At 55.3% G+C, this 24791-nt stretch overlaps 1 protein-coding gene across 4 annotated transcripts; it reads right to left on the minus strand.

Annotated features, from left to right (window-relative positions):
- Positions 1-6266: 6266 nt before the first annotated feature.
- Positions 6267-24432, minus strand: GMEB2 (glucocorticoid modulatory element binding protein 2). Of its 4 annotated transcripts, none has more exons than XM_069802319.1 (10): positions 24340-24432; positions 21157-21338; positions 16353-16450; positions 15441-15568; positions 13868-13971; positions 11542-11699; positions 9767-9838; positions 9075-9212; positions 8391-8513; positions 6267-8185 (listed from the first exon to the last, which is right to left on the minus strand). In XM_069802319.1, the coding sequence occupies exons 2-10, from the start codon at positions 21285-21287 to the stop codon at positions 7539-7541; spliced, it is 1599 nt and encodes a 532-aa protein (XP_069658420.1). In that variant the 5' UTR covers positions 21288-21338; positions 24340-24432; the 3' UTR covers positions 6267-7538. The 4 variants fall into 4 exon arrangements, with proteins under 4 accessions (XP_069658420.1, XP_069658424.1, XP_069658417.1 ...); XM_069802323.1 differs by lacking the exon at positions 24340-24432 and adding an exon at positions 21650-22423; XM_069802316.1 differs by lacking the exon at positions 24340-24432 and having other exon boundaries at positions 21157-22422.
- Positions 24433-24791: the final 359 nt, after the last annotated feature.

The raw sequence follows: 24791 nt of genomic DNA on the forward strand, positions 1-24791 counted from the left end.
TGCAGCCTGAGAACCCCCCCCCCCTAAAATACATGCATCCAAGCAAAAGGCCCAGGAGGTTCCTCTAACTCCCCCCCCAGCCCCAGGACCACACCACAGCGCAGAGGCTGCAGCAGCGCATCGTCTCACCAGCCCAGACACACGGCTTCAGAAAGTACCGACCTGCAGAGACGATGCTGTGCTTCACACAGTGATGCAGCCGGGCCCCAGCCTGGAGATGTACCAGTATTAAGATAAATAAAATTATCTTAATGCCAGCAGCCAGCTGCAAGCCCTAGAAAACAACCAGGCAAAACCAACACACCTCCAACTACGAGCGACCGTAAAAGACTGCGAGCACCGGAGGCAAAGTTTCTCTGCTGACAGCAATATTGTTAAATCCCTCTGTCGAGGAATGGGCACATTGTGCTTGGTGATGCCGCGCAGGGGCCGCGGCACAAAGTCAGCGTTGGTGAGGGAAATAAAAGTTCTTCCGCAAAACAAGCGGGAGGAAGAAACGCTGAGGAGCCGAGAGCCAGGCAGCGGGAGCAGGCGGGGAAGGAGGGGCAGGGACGTTTCTGGCATGTTTGTCAACACTGAAGCAAGGAGGAAGAGGTTTTTTACCTTTCAGTTTTGTGCGGTCGCAGCCACGGGGTGCCTCGGAGGGAACCCCCCTACCCTGCTCCCATCCAGCAGCACCCCACAGAACCCCGAGGGGAAGGGGCTTTCACACCAGGGAGGGGTGCGGGGCAGCCCAGCCCTGCGGGTGCTGGATGGGACCCCACCAGAGTAATGGGCGGTCGTGGGAACCGGCCATCCCCAGGCAGCAAACCCGCCTGGTCCATGCACCAAAGCCCCAGTCGCTGCCAGACCGGCGGCCGTGCTGGCTGCCCGCCGCAGGGCCACGGCTGCAGGGCTGCGTTTGGCTCCTCTCTGCCTTTCGTCCGCCTTTGTCTGACCCTGCAAAGCCCCCACGCTCGGCTTTCCTGCCCGGGAAGGAGCTTCCCGGCCTCTTCCTTGCAACTGCCATGAGAACCATTATCTGTTGGGACAGTGCGGGGGGGCCCATCCCTGCCCAGGAAAGGAGCGGTCCCTTCCCCTGCGAAGATGCAGCCCCGCAGCCAAGCGAAGCCAAAGAGATCAGGAAGGTGTTGGCTCCGGTCCGCAGAGCGAGCACAGGCACCGGGACGTGCAACAGCGATGGAGCCTGTCCCTGGGTTGTGTTGCCTGTGGGCAGAAATCATCCTTTCTACAGCACTGACTCTAAACCACAGCAAATGTCTCTGTAATAGCCCAGGCATCATCAGACAGCAGTAAAAAAACAGAAACAAAATACCCTTCCACAACCCCCAGAAGATGCCAGAGCCAGGATGGACAGTGCCAGCCTCACCCAGGCAGAGCAGCCTGGGCACTAAGACTTCACTATGATCTTACAGGTGAAATATTTGGAGGTTTCACTCTGATTTTCAAGAGGGGATATTTTCCCTAGAGCCCCAGCTCCAGGAGCCTGGAGAAAATAGCTTTCACTATGGTATATAAAGCTTCTGGCCTGGCTCAGCATGCATAAAAAGGCAACAGAAACGGAGAAGAAACCCAGGGGGGAAGCCAGGCTCTGCTGTTACTTAATCTCTGGCCAGCAGAGCGGAGGAAGCCTCTGCCCGGGCCAGGCAGCTGCAGCCGGAGCAGGGAGGAGGCAAAGCTGCGTCACCAAATCACCAGCGTCAGGGTGGGGGAGAGCTGAAACCCAGTATTTGCTGATTTTAGACAAACACCACCCAGCTGAAAGCCTTGAGTTTCGGTTTCCATTCCTCCGGCGACGTGACCGACAGCCACGGAGGGATTTCCCCACAAAGCCATTGCTTCTTCTCCGGGGGGGGCCTTGGCTGCAGCCCCCCCCAGCCCTGGGTACGCTGCGTTCTTGCGCTGCACGATGGTCCGAGGACGAGCTGGGAGCCAGGAGGGCCTTCCTGCAAAGATGCTAGAGCATCTCCTGCCCCGGCAACACCCCTAACCAGCCCAGAGAAAACCAGCGACAGAGGAACTGACAATTTCTCACAGCCTCCCGCTCCCTGGCAGCCCGCAGGCAGCAGGACCACGGCACGGCTCTGCTTGCAACGCTGCCAGTTGGATGCCCGGGCAGCAGGAGCCTCTGCGGATCTTTCCCAAATGCTGCAGGCTTCTCCCGCGGATGCCTGGAGGAGAAAACGCAAGCAGCTGTGCCTCCATTACCACACAAACCCGGAGGAAAACAGGGACTCACATGAGTCATCTGCAGCCCTTTATGTAATTTGTCTCTGGATTTGAGTCCTCCACGCCCCGGCTGTGAGCAGAGCAGCCCTGGGCTCCCCACGGGACTCTGCCCGGCTCCGTGCCGGGAAGGAAAGGGGAGCACGGCAGAGCACCCACGGGGGCCCTGGGAAGGCAGCTGCCAGCAACACCGGGCTGGCAAAGTGGGCACTGGTGGGCATGTGGGAGCCCCGGCCCTCCTGCAGGGACCCCAGATTCACGTGGCGGACTGACCCACTGGGATTCACTCTGATGCTCCAGTTGTGGGGGTGCACGACACCCACTGCAGCCCTGGGAGCCCACCCCGGCTCCGCAGCGGCACTCGGCCCGTAGGCGCAGCATCGCTGGGGAGGGCAGGGCTCGGGGGGGGGTCCCCAACACAGAGCCCCGGGTCTCGGTGCTGCTGTCGGCGCCACGGGGAGAGCCTGCCCCTGATCTGCAGGTGGGACGTGCTCCCCACGAGCGATGCTTTACCACCACTGCCCGAACCAGGGCTGAAGAACCAGGAGACAAACCAACCACACACGCCCTGCCTGGGGGGAAAGTCCTGTGGCATCTTGCTCCAGCCCCAGTGGCCACATCCTTGCTGCATCCAGCCCGAGGCCAGCTATCTACACGCTAGCTGATAATCCCTGTTTACAGCTTGCTGTAGATGACTTCCCCTTGCTTTTCCTTCTCAAGCCTCAGCCCCAACCCTACCACGAGTTACCGACAGCCCTGCAAGTCCCCAGCTGCTCTCCACAGAGCGGGGAAGCACCTCGGCACGCTGAGGAGCGGCACAGCCGCCGCAGAAGCCGATCGCACCACAGGGGCATTCCAGAGCATCCCAGTCGGTCTCTCCAGGGAGACAGGGCCGCCCTGAAAGCTGCTGCAAAGGGAGGGGAGGATTGCACCAGCCAAAATCTGCCTGCAGAGCTTTTATTGCTTGGAGAGCTGTTTGCATCCCTAGGAAGCGTTGCCTTGCAGGGCAAAATACACCCTCACCGGGAATGCCTTGCCAGCAAAGCCATCTATAGCCTCCAGGGCAGGTAAAGTGCCCTAGCACTCGCTGCCTACGCTGCCATGTCCGCACCGCTGCTCACACCAGCATGGAGATGCCACAAGCCCTGCCCCATCCCACGCTCAGATGCCACCTCTCAAATCCCCTTAAAGAGGAGCCAGGAGGTCCCTCCAGCCGTTCCCTTTCAACCTGGCCATCCCCTCTCAACCCGCAGCCCCCGGATAACCTGGATGGGTTTGTCCAAAGTGGAGACGGCTGGTGCAGGATGCTCGGCCCGCAGCTCTCGAGGGCTGGGCAAATGCACCAACGCTTTCCAGTCCCCGGCACTGCTAGGAGAAGGTGTCCCCATGGCTACAGAGGGACCTTCACTCACCATCACAGTGTGGGAACGGGGGGCTTTGGGCTAGAAACGTGCCCCTGGGCCAGGCTCAGCACCGCTGCTCACGCTGGAGAGGCAAGAGGCAGCTCATGGTGATCACAACCCTTCGTGTTTCCTTAGTCTGACACACTAATGCTGTCCCAAGTACAAAGCTAGCAAGGAATAAGTGACTGTGATATCTTAAGGGCAGGAAGCCTGGGAGGGAAAAGCCTCTGATTAGGCAGGACTCCTCCTAATCAACCACAGCCCCGGGTTCAGGCTCAGCCAAAACGAAACAGGATCTAATGCCTTAGAGGAATAAATAATTTTTCCTCCTGACTGCGTGTCGTAACTCTTCTAAGACAGTTTGAGGAACTGGTGGTTATCAGTGCTGGGTGCAGCCGGGTCAGCCCCAGCCACACCACGGACAACCAGACTTCGGAGCCACATTTCGGGCTCACCAGCCCCGTGCACACCCTGCCCACACTGGGGACACCCTGGGGACAGCCCAGCCCTGCACAGCACCCCAAAAAGCGCTTGGCTCAGCTTCATAACCTCCAGGTGTTTTTCTAACTTAAAACTGGTACTTTGCAGGCAGGACATTATGGACAGCGTGGCAGTGAGTGCCTGGTGCCGAGTTTGCTGCTGACATTGGAGATGGAGACGGCATCGAGCGCCACGAGCAAAGCCCAGGCATCCACCGACAGCCCCACCACCCTCCCTGTGCCATTTCAAGATGCAAATTTCGGCGTAGGCATGGCTGCAGGGAGATTTGCATCCACCCACATTCAAATCCCAGGCAAAGGGTGGAAAAATAAAACAACACAAAGTGATCCGAGTGTCCCTGAACAAGAGCAGATGCACAGAGTCTGTAAAACCCAACTTTTTAAGACACCTAAACTACATCCAGCATGATGCTGCTGCTCACAGCATCCACAGTGACTTGGGGACGCACAGGCCAGATTGGTGAGTGTTTGAGGGCTCCCCCACCCACCGGTGGGCACCCAGGCAGGACGGACAGACACCCCTCTCCTGCTTCACCCACCTCAGCCCAGCACCCTTTCAAACTCAAAAAGCCTTTCGGGGCAATTCTGCCTCCCCACACCTGCCCGTTTCAAAGCAAAGCGCTCCCTTTACAACACCCGCCCTCCCGACAGCCACGTCCATCTCACCAGGACTGGGTTTGAAAACAAAACTCATTGCACACAAAAATTGCTGAACACTCCTAAAAATACCAAGTTGCTGAAGCTACGGCAGCTCCTGCCCTCAAGAGAGGATGCAGGAACCTTCACCCAACCGCAGGATCATGGAGAAGAACCCCGTTGCAACCTCCTCTCTATCCTCCAGGAGCACCAGGAACCTCTGTGGCCACCGCAGGGGCTGGGGGCTGCAGGAGCACCGGGCACCGCTGAGCCGCATCCTCACCCACCCACCCCAGTGACCACGGCTGAACCAGCTGCAGAGCAAACACCGCGTTAGAGCAAAGACCCCATCCCCACACACCTCCTCACCTCCGTCCCCATAGAAGGGCCAGCCTGGCCATGCTGTCCCCCTGCCCGGGACAAGGAAGGAGTTAAAATTTACTTACGAGGAGGACCTAAGCGATAGTCAAAGCCAACCTGGCTGAAGAGGCAGAGTTAGCCAATACTGGGTTGACTTAATGGTTTTGCTGGGGCAGTGACATACAGAACTAGAGGTTTCTGAATAATGACCCTGCAGCTAACAGAGAGGAACTCTGCAGAAACAGGCTCTGCCTCCCCACAGACACACAGCATCTGTCTGTCTGCTGCCCTGGGAAAGGGCCAAGCGTCCACTTTAAGCAGAGTTGCAGCTTCATCTCCAGGTTCTTCCCGAGGAGCAGCACATGCACACAAGCTCTCCGCTCCATCCCCTGCTCCCGCAGTGCCTCCCCAGAGCACTGGGACACGCTGACACAGCCACGGCTCCTAATTCAGCCGGGACACCCCCATCCTGCAGCCAGGACGGATTATTTTCCCCATAGCTGCTGCTTTGCCAGGCTTGCAGGGTGGCACCAACCTTTCCCGTTCCTGAAATTAAAAGCATCATCTGCAAAGAAAAAAAATAATAAATCCTTTTATTCCATAAACACATTTGGGATAAAACCGCTCCCACTCAACAGAGGTTGCACCCAAATCGCTTAAACTCACATGTCTGCCAGGGTCCGCACCAGCACCGAGAGGTTTCTCTTTCTCCCTCCAACAGGAGAATCACCCTGTCCTAATGCAAAACTGGTCTTGTCTTCCTTTAACAAACCCTAGGGGTTCTTCCCCACATTTCCCTCCTCCTGGTGTTTTACCAGACCAGCACCCCCAAACACAGCTAGCAGATTCAGACAGACAGAACACCCCCTTCTCTTCCCTGTGGTTAATAAACACCCCAAACGCAGGGCTACATCCCATCCCAGACAATCCTTAAATAGCCAGGATAGTCAGAGAGCATCACAACGTGCTTACAACCCTCAAAGGATTTGGAGCAGCTTTGCACACATGAGGATGGCAGTGAGCACAGAGCACGTGTACATGTGCATTTATATTTATTACAAGCGTGTTCCTGTCCCAACTTAGCCCCACTTCGCAACCCCAGCTGCCACAACCAGAGACAGAAACACAATAAACCAGCAGCACTCTTTCAAAAAAATATTTATTAGCTCATTAAAGTGACCTGTCGCCGCTGCTGCTGCCAGATCAAGTTTGTAGAAACCCCAACACTTCAAGCACCCCACTCCTTCCAGCTGGAGACAGTGTGAACATCGCTGCAGCCGCACGGCACACGTGTGCCCTAGAACAGGACCAGACGAGACTCGCAGCGAGTTGAATGGTTGAACAGTACTGGGGGGGTCAACCACCCCGTTACAGAACGGCTGCTCAAACCTGGCAGGGAGGGAGCAGCAGCGCCTGGATCCCACGGGATGAGGTGCCTGGCGAGATGCTTGGGACCGGGACCCGGCCTGATCCTGCACCAGGGTCACAGCTCTTAGTAAGTGCAGGCTCCTCGGAGCACGGCCGTTCAGCTCATCTCTCTGCACATTCAACAGTGCATCTCTGCCTTACAGCATGATCTTCAAAACCAAAGGCCTTTGCTTGAAAAATCACTGTTTGCTTAAAAAAATCCCAAAGAATGGATTTTGGGGGGGAGAAAACTAGAAAGAGACCCTAAATCCTCAGAAGTTACAGCTCGCCAAGCCCTCTGGGTTTCTCTCTCCCACTCCTTCCCCCAGCAGACCTGGGCAACCCACCGTGACCACGGTCACAAGAGCTCCCGCTTGTTTCTGCCACCCAAAGCCAGCATCACACGCAGAAGCAGCTCCTGGGGCTTGCGCCCACGCTGCCATAAAGCCTCCTCCCGGTTTCGATGACCGCGCGCATCCCACGGACAGCCTGCTCTCGGCAGCCCCTCTCCCTCCCCGGGGACAGGGAGCAGCCGGCTCCCTGACGCCTCCCATCAGTTCACGCCAGACCCCTTGGCAGCCGGATCGGTGCCAGCTCAGCGCTTCACCTGCTTTTCCTTTCACTACCACCTTCTCCCTGCCCTGCTCCTGCCTGCTCCTACAACGGATGCTGCTCCAGCTACACCTGCCAACAAGGCAGGGCTGACGAGCTAGAACAGAATAACTACTCCAAGAGAACGGGGGAAGAGAGCTTTATAAAAAAATAAGCTTTTTTTTTCCTCTCTCTCCTCCAAACAAGGCAGAGCATTTTTGCCTTTCCCTTCTCCAGGCACCTTTCCTCCCCCTCCTTCCCTCTGACCTGAAACTCCTCATTACCGAGGAGTCACTCTGAGTCTCGTTAACCCACGCCCCTCGTTACACCGCTCCTCATCCCACAGCGCAGCCAGAGAAAAGGCAGTTCCACCCAGAGCGGCACGGCCAGCGTCCCTCCAGGTAAGTCCCCCCTTTCACTTCTGCTCTGCCTCATCGGCCACCGCAGTCACCTCGAGGGAGGTGGCAGCGTGCTCGTCCCCGGCGGCCTCGGTGGCACCAGATGGGACAGTCACGACCGTGCTCCCGCCAGGAGCCATTTGCGTCATGTTCTGGATGGTCGTGCCAAGTCCCGGCAGCGTCAGCAGCTGGAAGGGGCTCACCACCTTCACGACAGTGCTGCCGTCCTGGACCGCGGCTGTGCTCAGCACCGTCAGGTTGGAAGCGTCCGGGTGGATCTCCACCGTACCGGGGAAGGTGGAGCCGGCGGAGGCCAGTACCGTGTACCCTCCCAGCAACGGGGAGGCCGGGGAGCTGGCGGTGGGAGGCTGGGACGGGCTCTTCCCCAGCACCGAGGGCGGGAGGGCTGAGACCACTTTGCCGAGAGGGAGGTTGGCAAGCTGGGAAACGGGCACACCGGGGGTGACGGCGAGTTGCGCCGGCTGCGACAGGACTTGGGAGGTGATGGCAGCTGGTCCAGAGGTGGCCCTGGTCAGCCTGGGACGTTTTAAAGGCGCGGGGACGGAGACGGGCGTGAGGGTCATCAGGACGTTGTTGAGATGCTGCGATTTGTGCTTCAGCTCCTTTGCTCGCTTGCGGTGCTCATCACACTGCTGCTCCAGAGCTGGAGAGAGAAGAGGGTTGGCTCAGCCCAGACCCAGGACAAGCTTCCCAGGGACCGCGGCAATGCCTGGAGGAGCAGCAGCCAGTCCTACTGTGGCTGGTTTAGCATGCACCAGCTTTAACACAAATCCCACTTTCTTACACAGAAAGAAAACACACTAGCAGTGGTGAGAAGTGCCAGAGCATCGGCATGTCCCGGGGCGTACCTGCCAAATCCCGCGTGTACTGCTCCCTTGAGCGATCCATCTGACACTTGTGGCTGGCCAGGACCTTCTTGACCAGATCCAGCATACCAAAGTTCTGGACTACGTTGTTGAGTAAAACAGCATCTTAAAAACAAGACACAGATCTTTGAGGAAAGCAAAATTCCCCATGAAAACTATTTGTGGCTTGGTAAAAAGCCATACGACAGCCAACATATTCAGCTGAGAGGGCGAAAATCCGTGCGAGGGTAACGCAAGAGGCTGGGGAGGAGGAGCAGACAGGAGAAGTCATGAGAAAGTGCAAGAGGTCACTAGCATATAAACAGTCCTCTCCTGCTTAGCAGGGGTGATAAGAAATCTGCTGGCACAGTAGCTGGTTGCTGCATCGTTATTCTGATGGCCTAAGATGACCTAAATTCCACCTCAGTTCCCGAGCCAAGCATTTGCCCAGACCCAGAGCCAGAAGATAGGAAGCCCCAAGGCACAGGGAATTGGAGAATGGAGACCACCTGAAGCATCCCCGAGCACAGCCGAGAGCCTGCTCAGGAAGCAGCCAGAAATGGGATTGAGTTATGCCGAACTATGTCCCTATAGTGTCATCCAGATATCCCTAAGGGGAAAAAAAAAATAAAAATCCACAAGCCCCTCTCCTGAGATGCCTCTGAATGCCTGTGCCCGGGTCCTTACCACCGAGCTGCAGTGGGGGATCCTGCGCTCGCTGCTGCAAGCCCTTCATGGTCTCCACTAGCTCCTGGTGGAACTCATGGATAACTTCTTCCAGGAGACCCATGTCCTTCAGGCCTCGCCAGAAAGCAAAGGTGTCATCTGGAGAAAGAGAAAGCAAGGGAGAACCCCAAAATCCTCAGAGCGGGTTTTGTGATCCGCTCTGGGTTCCCCTTCTGGCCCCTCCAAGGGTGAAGTCCTGCTAGGCTGGAGGTACAGGGTGCTGGGGCAAAGCCCAGCCAGAGCGTGTACCCGAAGGAGGGGCAGCTGGAAAAGGACACACTTTCCCCATCCTCTGTCGCACACAAACAGGACACTGACGCTACAGAAAAGCCCACTGCTCAGAGCACACCAGAGGAGCAAAAATGATTTTAGGACCCCTCTGATTTTTTTTTTTTTTTTCCTAGAGCCACACGGAGCATTCGGGCTACGCTTTAACATCCTGGTGCTCAGAAACAATTTCATCCCAAGACGATGCTGCAGTCAGACTGCACACAGGCGGGATATAATGCAGCACTATGTGCTGGTAAGCAGCAAATGAATAATCCCAGTGGAGGCTCAAGTAGGGCTGCTCCGGCAAGAAGGGTCCTGCTCCTCATCCCTGCCATTTCCCTCTTTCCCTCGGGGAATGCGTTCAGTGGGATCCCAAGCCATACCTCCGACACTGGTGCTCCAATCGCTGGCATCCTCGCACGTTTCTATGGTAATCGTAGCCGGGGATCCATTCACTGCAACCAATAGCAAAAAAGAAAAGAAAAAAAAAAACCCAAGCCCTGATTTTTCCTCTGTATTTTTCATGGGCTGTTTCTGAGCAAAGCACTCCCTTGCTGCGTTTCTGCCACTTCTCCTTTTTATTGCATAGGACCACTTCTATTTGAATGTAGCTCTCAGAGCTGAACAGAGACAGAGGCCCAAGCGGATGATGAAGCCACACGTGGTTCCTGTGTGGCAGTACTTATTTTTCCGCACTGGAGTGCAATACCCCAGGGATTACTTCTGCAACCCTTGCACAAGAACACATGCCCAAGAGCAGCATTCCCCTCCCATTCCCCCCTGCATACACACTAGTACTGCCTAGGGCAAAAGTCAAATAGATTTAGAGTCTGATTTCTTTGGCAATCCTCTTTTTGCCCAGCTTACACTTTGTAGGACTGGGATGTCCGGAGGGTTTCTAAAGCCTCAAAGGGGAGAGCATCCCCCTGCTGTGCAGGGATGCAGGGGGGCTCCCTCCCTCCCTTCAGCTCTGCCAAATCTCAACAGTTTTGTTACCATAGAGCCGGGGGAACCAGCGTCATTCGAGCCACACGCAGGAACGGGATGAAGGGGAATCTGGCCAGGGACCTGCAGCACTGCGCAGAGCGTTTGTAATGCTCGGCCACTGCCATTAAATCCAATTACTCTGCTCCTTTACTCCACAGCCTTCAGGGCTCTGGTTATTCCAGTGCAGCCCAGCAGCGTGGGAAGCATCTCCCCATCAGCAAGCTGATGTCCGTTTAACAGGAGGGCTCGAGACAGGCTGCACCATGCATCGGCATCAGCTTCCTCACCACAACACCAGGCTGTAGTGCCGAAGACACTCTGCAGAGCCGGCCAAGGGGCTCGCCCTGTCCTTGCTCTGCTCCCACAGACACCAGCAGGAGCTCAGGATGTGGGGCTCTTCGGGGGCTGTTCTTAACTCTCAGAAGCAAAAGAAGTTAAGAAATATAGAAGTACTTAGAAATTTGAAAGCTTTCCAATAAAATAGGTGCCTGTAATTATAAGTCAAATTAAGTTTTGGGCTACAGCTACATAGCTGCAACATCATTTAAATCCAGTTTTATGAACTACATACACGAGTGCAGGTAAAAAAAAAATATATGTTGTATCCCCTAGCTCTCTTTAAGCTTTCATCAGACAAACCTGGTAATAATTCAGCCAGGGAGCCTTAATTGAAAACCCCTAAATTATTCCAGAAAAGTCAGGTTAGAGCTGGGAGGAGGAGGAACTCCTACCCTGGCACCCTGTGGAGCAGAAGCCAGGCTGATCCTTGCCTCCCGGGATGAGCCCTACGGACACAGTGTCCTACTGGCAGCGAGGACAGAAGGGAACTTCATTGAGCAACAACTACTGCTTTCTTACAGATTAACTGCGGTCTTCTTCTTCAGCTACAGTTTGGAGTAAGGCAGGAGGCCAGAAGGGCAGCTCTTTGGGTCATGCAGTGTTACAGAGCAACTAGGTGGGTTATTGCATCTCTCCCGAGATGCTCTAACAATGACTCTGCCTACCTCTGCTATGGGGAATCCCGCAACAGAGCAGGGAGAGAAAGCAGAGGATAAAACAACCCGCAAAGCCAAAAAGAGAGGCAACTGTAAGGGGTGTTGGTCATGCGACATTCGTTGTGCTTTAATGCTTCAAAGCCCCTGTTCAGGGTGTGAGGAACAGCTGGACGTACCATCCGCAGAAGCGGGAGTGAGAGGGATGTACTCTGTCGATGTCTGGCTGGTCAAGGACACCCTGGCTCCGGTCAGGTCAATTTTGGTGCTCCGGCAGGTGTTGGAACAGACCTTTGTGTGCTGGTAGAAATCCAGCTCTCCCGAGTCCATGATCTTTCTGAAAGACAGGGAGCAAGCACAGGGACAGGCATGTCAGCGGGAACAGAGAGCTCGGAGACACAGCTCCTGGCAGCCTTCACCCCCAAACTTCTCAAAGTTTCCTGACAAAAAGCAAAAGCCAGGAGAGCAAGCAGAAGCAACAGTCCGAATTTCCCTTGACAAGTCCCGCCCCCTCCTGACCTTAGAGGCAGCATTAACTAAGAGTTAATTAAAACAGCATCCACAGCCTGCTCCGTACTGGCCATGCACACAAATCCAACAACCACACAATATGCCAGTGGTGGTAAAGCCTTTCAGGAGGCTGGGATGGGGAGAAAAAAGCCCTTCGTGCTGTAGCTGTGGTAAAGGACTGGAGCAGATTCAGTTTCTGACCACTTCCCTGCCACATCCCACATCCTCCTGCAGGATGGAGGAGGGGAGCAGGACTTCAGCCCTCTGAAAAGGTTCCTCTCCAATTCCAACCCAGAGAGGATGAATTTCCTTAGTCCAAGAAAGAAAGTCCTTTTCTTCACCCCTGGAGCACTCAACTTGGGTGAGAAACTCAAGAGACACATGAGCTTCTCCTAAGGATATAATCCCTGTAAAACTAAACATACCTTAAGAAGCATCAGGACAAACCACACTGCTCTCAGCAGATCTTCTGCTGGCTAGAAGCCTTCAGGGAAGACATACTATTTAGAGCCCAAACACTGCCATTCCTGTAATGGCAGCGAAGTGGGGAGAGCTTCTCCCCATCACCCTAGGCTGTGCTCCCATGCAACAGTTATATCCCCGCAGCCTGTGATGCTGAACAGGGTCTTCCTCCCTGGGGTCTCCTGACCTGCTCCAAGGACATCCCATGCCTTTGTACGAGCAACACACACCTACCCCGAGCATGCCCACGTGTCCGTGGGGCTCCCCACAGCAGAGGCAGAGCTGCCCCGTCCTGCTGCTCTCCCACCTCCTGACGGCAGGGCAATGCTTGGCCTCCAAACAAGCTGGTTCAGAGGGGGTCCCACCTCTCTGAGCAGGCCCTGCTGCGTGGCAGTCTGTAATTTTAACTAGGAACGATGAACTCCTGGTTCATTGAGGGAGAAGAGAAGGTCCCAGTCTGGTCCCATCAGCACCTTCCCCCACCCCATGCATGCCTGCAGCTTCCAGCAGAAGGGTCAGCTGAAGTCTCGGTTCAGGGTCAGACAGCCAGAAGTCTCTTCCTTCCCTTTTTGACTCTACACCTCAAAAAGAGAAGGGGCATAACCCTATTTATAAACTAAGGGCTCTCCACTTAAGCAAAGGAGGTTGCAACATTGGCACATGCGATCTTCCCAGTCTAAGCACGTTCTCTCCAGAGCATCCCCAGGCTTTGCTGGCCAACAACAACCTGAGCTTCCCAAGATTTGCTCCCATGGGCTGCTGGGCATGCTTTCACACATTCCTCGTGAAATTTTTTTTTCCTTGAAAGACCTGCCTTGCCAAAGCATAAGCCTATTATGCAAAATCTACGTGGAGCAAAAGCTGCTTAGAAGGAACATGGGAGATGCCTGCATTGAAGCAGAAGAATACAGGCAAAGGCAATGTCACCTTGTTAAAAGAGTACAAAACCACTGTCAATTCCTGGGGAAAGAGGTGATGCTTTTTTATCCTGCCTACGGGCAGAGACAGACTTTAATTAAATCACAGTCTCAGGCTGGTGTTCAAGACGACCGTAGATGAATTAAATTACTGTAGTTAAGACTAGAGAAGAGAAATGCTTGCATAAATAAGCTTTAAATAAGTCCTTGGCAAAACAAAAGTGGTGTAAAGCAGACATGCTGCAATGGGAGCATTAGTTGATGACCAGACGGACTTCCATTTGGTAGGTCACACTGAGAACCCGTAGACCAACCACCAGTGTCCATTAAAATTTTCAATGACCTTATGCCAGCTGGGAACTCGGTGTGGTTCAAGTCCTAAAAAGACCGGGGAAACATTTCTTGCCCCAAATGACTCCTTAGGAACAAGGATAAACCAAAGCCATTGGACAGACCACATTTGGGGTCAGGCTGTTATTAAGACAAACATTCAGTGGCCCATTTGCTCTCTCAGCAGTGAAACAACTGTGCCAAAGGCTTTGTTCCACCCCACCGTTTTCACCTAGAAAGAAGAAGTCTCCACTGTTGCTCTGCAGATACAAACGAAGGTACTAACCGGAGCATGATCCCATTCATCCGGATCGCCCGTTTCCAATCCTTCAGGGTTGACTTGCCCGCCAAGTGGACAAACTCCTTGGGACTGATTAGGTGATCGTCAAACTGCAAAAGGCAGAAGTGCAATATCAGTGAGACAGGCCATAAAAATACCGAAAGCATGCCCTGCGAGCATGATTCGGCAGCAGAGCCAGGCTGCCTGGATGGCATTTCCCGGTGCCCAGCAGTGGAATGCAGTTGCATCACAACCTCAACGTGCTGTTTAAATAACACCATCAAAACGGATGGCTGACACACACTTCCCCAGACTAGAGAACATTGACCGAGTTAAAAAAATTCAAGTCAAATATTGCTTTCATGGATGGTTAGTCAACAGCTGCTCAAAGCCAAGGGTTTGGTGGGGTGTGCAGCACAGAGGAATTTGCTAAATGCCCAGCTCAGCCAGGAAGGCCAGGAAAAAACCCCATAGCTTGTGCAAAGTATCATTAACAGCAGTGAGCCGCTCACACTCCCACTAATGAGCAGACTCACAATGAAAGCCAGGCTGCTCCTGGTGACGTTTGGGTCCACAGGCACGCTGTGCCCTGCACACATGAGGGAAGCAGAAGGCCATTCGGTCTTTGACCTCCTGCTACCGAGCCCAACCATCGATATCAGTGAACCCTCTGGCCTCTCTCACAGCACACACCCACTTCTACCGAAAACCAGCTTTAGGGCGTTGGCATACACCCTATCAGCAGGCAGCTCTTCCCCCTTCTTTTATTGCCCTACACACCCAGCTGTGCCTGAACCCATGTGCTGACCTACAAGCAAGCTGCAGAATCAGGCAGTCCTCTAAAGAACTGCTTTATAGCCCATCTCAGAAAGGATTTCCCAAGTCCAGCCCTCCTCTTTTCAAGGCCCACGTTGACCAACATAGATATCACTCACCATTACTGTGTGATAAACTGCTTCTCTGAACAAGTACATGGGCTTTGGTGCAAAGAGGACTGATTTTAGGCAGCAGGAGCAGCAGCATTATCTGCAGCAGTACCTGTCCTCTGCCTCAGGGATGGAAAAGACCATCTCTCCTATGAAGGGCAAGGACCGTCCTTTGGAAAGCTCTCTTGCAACAGAGCCCAGAGGAGACACTCCCTCAGCAGGGTATTGTTTAGTCTGTGTACAAATACCAGCAATGGCTTATGACAGCATCACTCATGGTATGTTCCTGAGTTCATGCAAATTTTAACCATGAGTTATCCAGGACACAGTAGAAGCTCTTCAGTAGGTCTCTTACCAATAAACTCCTCAACAAATTCTCAAACTGAGCAAGCCCTGGAAGTGCCCAAATTTCTCAAACTCTCCAAATATGCAGCTAAATTGAGGCAGCACATCTCTAGCCAGGACTGCTCAGCTTGGCCAAGACAACAAATATCAGGTACCACAGTCCCAAGAAAATTTCCTCCTTTCCCACCATGAAGTGGTTCTGATGCAAAGCAGCTTACCAAAGCTCATCAAAACCAGGACAAGCCAGGTGAGCCTGCAACGCAGGCATGGGAAGGCATGAGCCCAGCATTGGGGGTCTTTATTCTCACCTGCACACATTTTACATTGATCCCGGGGCACACAAACTTTCTCCAGATGAGGTTGGCTTTGCTGTCCCCACAGGTGATGGGGTAGACAATCTCTGCCTCCAAGCTGTCCTCATCTTCAGCCATCTTCACTTCTCACAGGGAACAGAGGAAAGGACAGATCAAAAAGAAACATGAGTCACAGCCCCAATTCACCACCTCGAGGCACACATCCAGCGATAAAGCAGTTTTGATGCTCAGGATTAAAAAAAAAGTAGACGATGCATGGTGGGGTGTGTTGGGCTTTGTGGCCACCACTCACTTGCACTTTGCTACTAAAACATCCGACTACCCAAATTTCTCAGGCAAAACAGCACAGGCAGATTTATGGCCACCTGGCTGCAGCTAAGTGTGTGAAATCTGAGAATTCAGTGGCCAGGGCCGAAAAAATTCAATTCTTGACAAAAATGAAAGGAATGATGCTGTTTAGGAAACTATAAAGTCACCCTTGGTTTTAGAGTAAAACTGTTAAGTCAACTCCAGCTCAGCTGGTCACAGTCTTTGCTCACTAAATAAATTCACCTTTACTTGTAACCAAAGCCAGCAAGTTCGCTGCAAAACTGACATCCCCATTGCAAGCTGGCGGTGGCCAGACACGGGGTCTCATCCTGCACCAGGAGAGGGCAGCAGCAGCCCAGCCAGCAGCTACCAGCTCCCTTCCCATCACCCAGCCCCTGCAGCAGCTCTCCGGGCTCCCCTGGATGCTGGGGAGAGCATCCCTGGGGACCCCCCAGGAGAGCATCCCCAGGGCCAGCCGGCAGCTCTGCACAGCAGCAGCCGGACCCCCTTGGCCAGCACCAACGCAGGGTTGTGCCACATTGGGGTGATGGAGCTGGCGTGGCTCAACCAAGGGGCTACGGCACGGGCTGAACCTACCTAGGACCGCTTCCTTCAGATGCGTGGAGGCTGTAAAGGCAGCGGCAGCCGCAGCAGCTGCATTTTCGGTCTCCAGCGTGTCTTCATTTATATCACCGCTGGTAAGAGAGTCAGAGAGGCAGAGTTAAGCCACGTGGATGTGCCACCCCCACACCCGACGCCCCACGGAGACATTGCTTCAGAAGTCACTCGGACTACTTTTTCCCACAAGAGCTAAAAGTCAGCTCTGGTTTTGAGAGGCTCGGCTCCATTTTTCTGTACGGAGATGAAGAGCCCCGCAGCAGGCAGGCAGGCCTGCTGCCAGCAGCCTAGCCGGCTCTGCCTCGCCTCCCTTTTAATCCCAGCCCCATGGAGCTGCCTCCGGCACAGCCCGTGCTGGGGAGCTGGCGTGGAGGGATGCTGTCAGCATGGCCCCTTGCTCAGAAGTCGCTGCCAGCCTCTGGCAGCTTTGCCTGAGATTTCCCCAGGAAAAACATGTGCAAAACATGCTGCTGCTGTCTGGGTGATGGACTGGCTGAATCCCCGGGTACGCGGGATGCTCCCAGGAGCAGGACCTCAAGGAGCCGCAAACATGCTATAGAGGAGTTTGACAAACCGTAACAGCAGATCCGTGAGCAGAGACAACACAACACGAGCTATAGGCCCTCACGATCCAATCTCTGAGCCTCTTACAACTCAATATACCCATGATATTAACTAATAGCTAGCTATCTGACTGCTTTCATCCTCCCCATCCCAGAAATCTCCAGCTTCTCTTGGTGCTTTGCTGATGGAGACACACAGCTGCTCCTGCACAGCGTCTGCACCCTCACTGCTCACCCGTTCCAGCTCTCACTGTGGCGTACAGAGCCCCAAGCCCCTCTAACGAGCTTCAGTGCACACTCAGATGGGAAAGGCATTTAGGGCTGCGATCCAGGACATGCTCCTCACCCCCTCGACTGCAAGGGACCCACGCAAGGAAGCCTGCGCTGGTACCCTTACAGATCCAACCTGTGCATCACAGCCAGCTCTCAGCAGGGACCATCCCTAATGGGTTTTAAGATGTGCGTTTGGGGGCAGGGGGGGAAATAGTTATCATTTCACATACTTCAGCATATGAACTTCCTAAGGAAGACTGTAAGGAGAAAACAAACCTGAAATCTACCCCGTTTTGGTACCATGGGTGAATTAAAAGAATGGTCCTAGTGACTCACTGGCACCCACATTTCCCACCTGTGGTGCCACAGGGAAAAGCAAATTCAAGAGCAACTGGTTTTTCCATCCTGGCCTCCTAACACACAGCTCCGGGGTGGAACTGCAGCTTCAAAGCATCCCTCCCCTTGCCAGCTGCAGGGCAGGTACCTGATGGGGAGCAGCACCGAGATAAGGGAACCAGCGTGGGCGGCAGCTCAGCCTCACCGGGTGAGTAACTTGGGAGATGCTACTTCAGAGAAGCGAGAGCTGAAGGCAGCCCCAGCTGTGGAAGAAAGGCACCATGGAATATCACACTGCCTCTGCAGCTCGCAGTGACCAACAACCCAGACCCCTGGGAGGGAAAGGTGACGCATAACGCAAAAGGACTTGAAAAGGTAAACTCAGAGCTAACGCATTTGCACACAGGTGAATATTACAGAAGCGGCAGTTTGACAGGAGAAAAATGGAAGAATTGTAACCTGGTTTTCCTTCACCAGTTTGCTGCTCGGTTCTCGCATTTCTCCAGATGCATTTGGAGAAAAGCCAGCCATACCACTCCAGCAGGGTGCCAGGGCTGCAGGAGGCAGCAGGCACTTCCAATGCACAAAGCCCAGCACGCCACAGTCTTGACTCTGATCTGCCTCCGCCTGCCACCAGATCAAAAACCTCCACCGACTTATCTAGAAGAAACACCCCAGCAGAAAGTCAGCACCTGAAACAACTTCCTCCAGGACTCCATCGCATTTGCACCGCTCCAAAAAAGGACTGAAAGGCATGACTGGATTGGGAGAAAAAACCCAACCCACATCTTAAACCCCATCCGCCGGGGAAGAGAAAACACAAAAAAAAGGTGAGTTTCTCCACACTGCTTTCCCCATTCCATTCCAGAGGAACAAACTGAGGCAGATGCAGGAGGAAACTCAAACACCTTCCAAGCCCCAGTGGTGCATCCCACCAAGCTGGTCCTGCCTTTGCTGGTTGCCATGACAAAGCCGGGGGAGGATGGCTCTCATCTTCCTCTCCGGGAGAATCCATAAACCAGATGGGAGGGAGAGAAGAAAGTGTGTGCTGATAAAGCAGTGGGCTTGCGTCTCCTTTCTCCTCCATTCCTGCCTCGCCTCGAAACTTGAGAGAGCAAAGTGTCCACCAGAAACCTGCGCTGGGGATGCTGATCAGAAACACAAGCACCTCATCAGAGCATCAAGCACAGTTCCCTTCCAATCGCTAATGAAAGAGCAAAGCTTCTTGCTGACTGTTACTATTTTCCCATTTCCCTCTGCCTTTTCCATTCAATCTTAAACACACACGAACAAATTAAGCTCTTAACCATTGGTTGTATAATTTTCTTTTTTAAATAGCAAAACCATACCCAAAGGAGCACTAGAAAAAGGCATCAACCCCCAAGCTGAGTTTGGTTTCTAAGTGCCACATAAGACGAGTTCAAAGCCGGCTTCCCGTGTGAGCGGTGACCGAGCCAAAGCCGAGGAATCCCAGCCCGTGCTTGCAGCCGCTTTCCTTACGCCAGCTGGGGCTGCAAAGGGAAAACAGAGGGAGAGGGAGCCAGCGCCGCTACGGCGTCTTCCCAGGAGGAGCGGAGCCTGGCGGAGGCAACCATCCAAGTCTATGGAGAGACCGTGGGTGGCTCGTGCTGCCACCCACCAGCAGCCCCACAGCCCTGCTCGGTGAGTGGAGTGCCGGCAGCCGGCACACGCAGCGGGAGTTGGGTGGGTTTTGCTGCACGAGCCCGAGATCCACGTCCTTCCCGTCAATCCGCTGCCGTCACGGAGCACAGGGGGGAGCGAGGAGCCTGCCCACCGGCCCTTCTCTAGAGAGCTGCATGGAAAACCCTCAGGGAATCTCTTAATGCCTGCTAGGATACACTCTGCTTGTAGCTGCAGCTAAATAAAAAAAATCATCCTCTCTCCGCTGTGTAGAGCTGTCCTGCTCCTGACCATCCAGGGGACACTGGGAGGATGAGAAAAGGTTTCCAAAGAAAAATAGGAGGGGAAATAAGAGCAAAAGGAAAACAAACTGACTGAGCCAGCCCCTGCCACGATCCATGTTCCCGGACAATGCTGCGCTGCTGCACGTGGGTGTGCAAAGACTCGGAGCCACATTAAAACCAGAAACCGTTCTGCATCCAAGAAAAGCCACATCCCAAGTTTCACATCTGGCTGCTTCTCCACCGAGGGAGCTAAAGAAGTCACTGTGGGCCAAAAGCAAGAGGAGCAGAGCCTTCCTTCCCCATCATCACCCACTTTTTTGGGAATGGAAGAGGCTCTGGGAAGCACTCGTGGACCCGGGATGCGGAGAAGCAGCAGGGGCAGCTCCTGCCTGTGGCATCCCTGCTGCCCGGCTCTCGCCCCCTTCCACCTCGGTGGGGAGAGGTGAGCAGGACGCGGAGTCCCACCAAGGCAGCGGCTCGCTGCTGCCTGCCCCTGCCAGGAGTTAACAAATTTTATACCCGTTACAGCAGAACGAGGGGAACGACACCTGCACTGTAACGTAAAAGCTGTCCCCTGACACAGAAACAGCAGGATGTATTTGAGGAAAGGAGACAAACGTGTTTTGTGGAGAGCAAGACACAGAAGCTCGCTACCCACTTATTTCAAATGCAGGGACTTCTGGATCAGACACACCTGCCCGGATCCAGCTCTGGGTGTCAAGTTGGATTTTCTGCCCACTGCAAGAGCAAGCACTAAAATGTCTCTGGGCACCATACTGTGAAAGACTGTAGAGAAATAAAGCAAAGAGACCATCGCAACACGGGCCTTCAAGGTACCAGCCAGGCACTTTGGCCGTGGAAGCAAAGACTTGACCAACCGGCTGAACAGACCAGACCGGACCTGAACAAAGAGCAGCCCCAGATCTGAAATGCCAACAAGAAAGGCAGAAATCGGGCAAAGCAGCAGTGCTTTAAAAATCAGACCTATTCACTCTGGTTTTCTGAGCAGTGCCTCTCCGTTCAACACCGCGTAGTTTCAAGGCCACCTCTCTCACTGCCATTGCCAGGAGTGGCAGCTGAGGTTCCTGCAGAGCTCTGCCAAAAAACACAGCCCCAAACCCCCCTTGGGAAGAGGAGCCGGGCCGCACCACACTCATCGTGCTGCGGATGGAGACTCATCTCTCAGAGGTACATAGCTTAGTGAAGCAATCGTGAAATAAATAGCAGAAAAGTATTGATTTAGCTACTGGTGTCTTGTTCCAACCGGATTTGTGTCCATTCCAACATCCACATCTACTCAGAAAAGATATTTTAGTTTGCTTTTGGGTTTTTTTTTCTTGTTTTCTCCAAAACATCCAAACCAAACTGTTGCATTGCTTTTTATTTTGGGTAACACCAGCTTAAAACCACCAGTGGTAACTCAGCTTGAACAGAAAAACATGGGAGCCTGCTCTGCCCTGTAAGCCCGGAGCTGCAGAGCCCACAGCCCTGGGTCCGGTCTCAGGGGCGGCAGCAAGGACCTAACGAGGAACCGGAGATTGCCCAGACATTGCTGAGGTCCCCACTGTGAGAAGTGACACAGGACTAAGTAGTAGGTGATTAAATACTCCCAGCCCAGCTGACTACAACCATGGGTGGAAGGTTTTCCAGCACATCACCCTGGCATACGCCGACCCCGTCTCTTACCCGTGCTGGGACAGGTTGGTGGTGACCAGCACCGTCTTCACCTCCTCCACGCCGCCTCCATCCACCGCGCCATCTGGTGTCGTCACCACCACCACCTCCTCCATGTGAACGCTGACGTCTGGAGTCGCCATCCCAAAGCAGGAGCGGGCAGCCAGGCGGGAGAGCCCTCGGTCACCAGCTGCCTACAGAGAAACGAGGGGAAGCTCCACATCAAAAGGTCTCCCTGCTGTAAAATTGGCCACGGAAAGACCATCGGTGCGGTGGCAACGAAGGGAGAGGGGGGCTGCAGGGAATCGGCGCTCCTAAGGAGAAGGGATTAGCAAATCCCCAACGGCTCCATCCCAAGAGGAGGGATAAGGGGAGGCTCGTAACCCAAGACGAGCTCTGCAGGCTGGGTGAGGGTGATGGGCACGGGAAGGGACCGGGGTGCAGGTGGTGAGGGGCACAGCGTGGGAGCAGAAGGGAAGCAAAAAAAAACGGTCCTGGCATTCACCAAAAACTCTATGAAGAGGCTCAGTTTGAAGGTGCGTTTTCAGATCTATTTCAAACTATCTCAGAAGGATTGCATGCTGCTGGAGGAGCTCATCACTGTCTCCTCCACGGCGGGAACTCTCCCCTCCTCCAAAGTCGCACTCAAGAAATCAAATTAAAAAAAGCACTTCAAGACTGCAGAAACAAAGTGACATCTGAAAACTATTTCAAAGTGTGTGTTTCTAATAAATCAGCAATAGATTTAAGACTGCATTTACAACCGACTTCAGCGCCCACCCCTGCAAAGCCAGTATTTCATACGCAAGAAGGAACCTGGGGGGAAGAAAACCCAAGCCCTAGTTAACTAAAGGCACGAGGAGCTGTGCATCTTTATGCTCTCACTGTTGTGCTACATCCCCGGCCGCTCCAGCCTCCAAACCCCGAGCACAACGTTACTCAGGGGGGACAGCCCCGGTCCCCCAGGGACAGCACGGCCCACCTCTCCTGCCAGCTCACGCCCTGCGCCCGCTTTCCTGGGGATTTTAGGTAACTGTAGAGTTAAAAGCAGTTTTAAGCCATTTAAGCAATAGGAGAGGTCAGAAAGGGAAATAAATATCCTTTACCAACACACGCATGCATAAACATCCTCCAAACACCCCTGTGGTCGTTAATGCTACGAGGACAGTGCGGTAAAATTAGCATACGCTTTTTAGAGCCACAGAACTTTGCAAACTGGCTTCTGATGAGATCTTCAGCCCCGTCCCACAAGCGAACCACGTCTGCATCTCCCCTTAACACCCGAGCAGCGCCCACTCGCGTGCTAACGCCCAGGTATTGAGAAGTAGGGGACTGCAACGCATCTCCTGCAGTACCTACACAGACAGGTAAGGGTACAGCCGTGCGAGCTCTCTCCTTGCCAAACTCCGGCCGGTCAAGCTCAGGCTCCTTCGGAGCAGCGGCATGGACCACGGTGGAGGAACCGCTCGGCTCCCACCACCTCTCCCGGGCCACCACCGGAGCCGTCCTCCGACCCGACGTGTCCGATGTGACTTTGCAAAACGATTCAGGCCCTGCAGAAACACCTGCCTGACCCACGGGAGGGTCTTCCCCCCTCCACGAGGTTTATCCGAGACCAGTAGCTAAAGGCGGACTGGTCCCTCCAGTAGAGCCCAGCGCGAAGCCACCAAGAGAAGCGCTTCGGGTTGTTTTTTTTGCGGCAGCAAGGAACAAAGCGAGGGAGGGCGGCTGGACCGAGGGCAAGGTGGGTTTGCTACAAATCAGCATTTTAACGATGGCAGAACCAGGCAGGGTTGTAGCGGCTCCCTCCTTCCCGTCCCCCTCGCTCCTGCACTGGGATGGCAGCCGCTGCCTTTTACTGGGATAAAAGCCCCCGGGTGCTACACGTCGGTGAACGAAGATGCAATATGTAGCACAGATGCTTGGCTGAATTCAGTTTAACTACTGCAATTTTTTGTTGTTGTTGTTGCTTTATCCCTACACCCGTCTTTCATTTTGGGGTAAAAACCCTTCTTGCAGCGTTAGCGTTATCCATGATGGTCTGTGCCCCAGTGCCTGGTTTCGGGATGCTCTGGACATCCCGCCGGCGCTGACAGGGCTGGCACCGTGGGAAGGCTTGAACTGCACGAGCGCGTGTTGCTCGGGTACCTTTGGGGAAGAACCAGCGTGGGACTGAGAAAAATTGGGCTGAAAAGACAAATAATCATCAGCAGTGGGGTGCAGCGGGGTGGCGGGAGGGGGACGAGGGCCGGGGGGAGCACCCCAGCTCTACCACCAGGGCTTGCACGTGGTCCCTCGTGGTGCAGCTTGGCTGGCACCGAGCAAGCAGGAAAGATTTGGGGTGAGGTGGAAGGAAGGAAGGAAGTGAAAAAAAAAAAATTAAAAAAAATAGCGTTGCGCCACTTGGAGAGGAGGGAGAGATTTTGGGGGTGCGCTGCCAGGGGAGGAGTTGGGGGTGGCACTGCTGGGGGGGGGGGCCTGCATGGGGAGGGGGCCACTGGGTGCGTGGGGGCAGCAAGCAAGGGGGGTTGAAGGCGTGTGTGCAGGGAGGGGGTGCGTGTGTGGGGGGGGGCTGCGTGCGAGCATGGGGAGAGCGGGGGTGCATGGGGAGGGGGCTTCAGCAGGGGCACGGGGGGGGTGCGCAGCGGGTGCGGTGTTGCAGGGCGGGAGGGGGGGCGCAGGGGGGGCTGTGGCTGCACAAACTGGGGGGGGGACACGCGTGGGGTGGTGGTGGGCTGCACGGGCGGCTCGCGGAGCTCCGCGTGGCGCCGCGCGGGCGGGCAAAAGGTGCGCGCCAACTCCCCCCCCCCCCTCATCCCACCCCGCCCGCGGCGGCGCGCGCGTTCCCGCCGGCGGTACGGTGCGGGGCGGGGGGGGGGGGAGAAGGGGGGGGGCGCGTGGGCGCGCTCACGCTGGCAACGCCGGGCGCGCGGGAGGGAGGGAAGGAGGGAGGAGGAGGAGGAGGAGGAGGAGGAGGAGGAGGAGGAAGGGGGGGGGGCGCGCGGGGCGGGCGGCCGGGCGCTGCCGCCGCCGCCGCCGCCGTCGTCTCCTGCCGCCGCCGTAACGTCCTGACGCTCCGCAGGGACCCGGCGGCCGGACGGCGCGTGCGGAGGGCCCCCCCCCCCTCCCGCGGGCGGGGAGAACTGAAGGAACGAAGGGAACGAAGGAAGGAACGAGGCCGGGCCCGGCGCTTACCTCAGGCCGGGGTCCCCGCTACCCAGCTCCGGTTCTCGGCGGCGGCGACCGCTCCGGCTTGGGCGGGTGGGTGCGGGGAGGGAGGGTGAGGGGTAAAGGAGGGGGGGGTGAGGGAGGGGGGGGGGAAGAGAAATCGGGGGGGGAGGGGGGGGAAGCGGGGCTCCGCCGCGCGCGGCTCTCGGCCTTCGCGCAGGCGCAACAGCCCCGGCCCGGCTCCCGGGACTTATTTCGCGGGGGCGCCGCGGCCCGAAGTGGCTGTGAAATAGGTGCCGGGGGCCGGCGGTAGTGCGCCTGCGCACTAGGGGGCGGGCGGGAGAGGAGGGGCAAGGGCGCGCGCGCGCCGGGCCCGGGGAGGGCTGCCCGCGCCCGGGGCTTCGCTGCTGCTTTTGCTGCTGTATTTTTTTTTTTACTGTTGCTGTTGCTGTGCCGGCACCTGCCTCTCTGTGTCCCGA

The sequence above is a fragment of the Haliaeetus albicilla genome, chromosome 2, assembly GCF_947461875.1.
Source record: "Haliaeetus albicilla chromosome 2, bHalAlb1.1, whole genome shotgun sequence".
NCBI classification, from domain to species: domain Eukaryota; kingdom Metazoa; phylum Chordata; class Aves; order Accipitriformes; family Accipitridae; genus Haliaeetus; species Haliaeetus albicilla.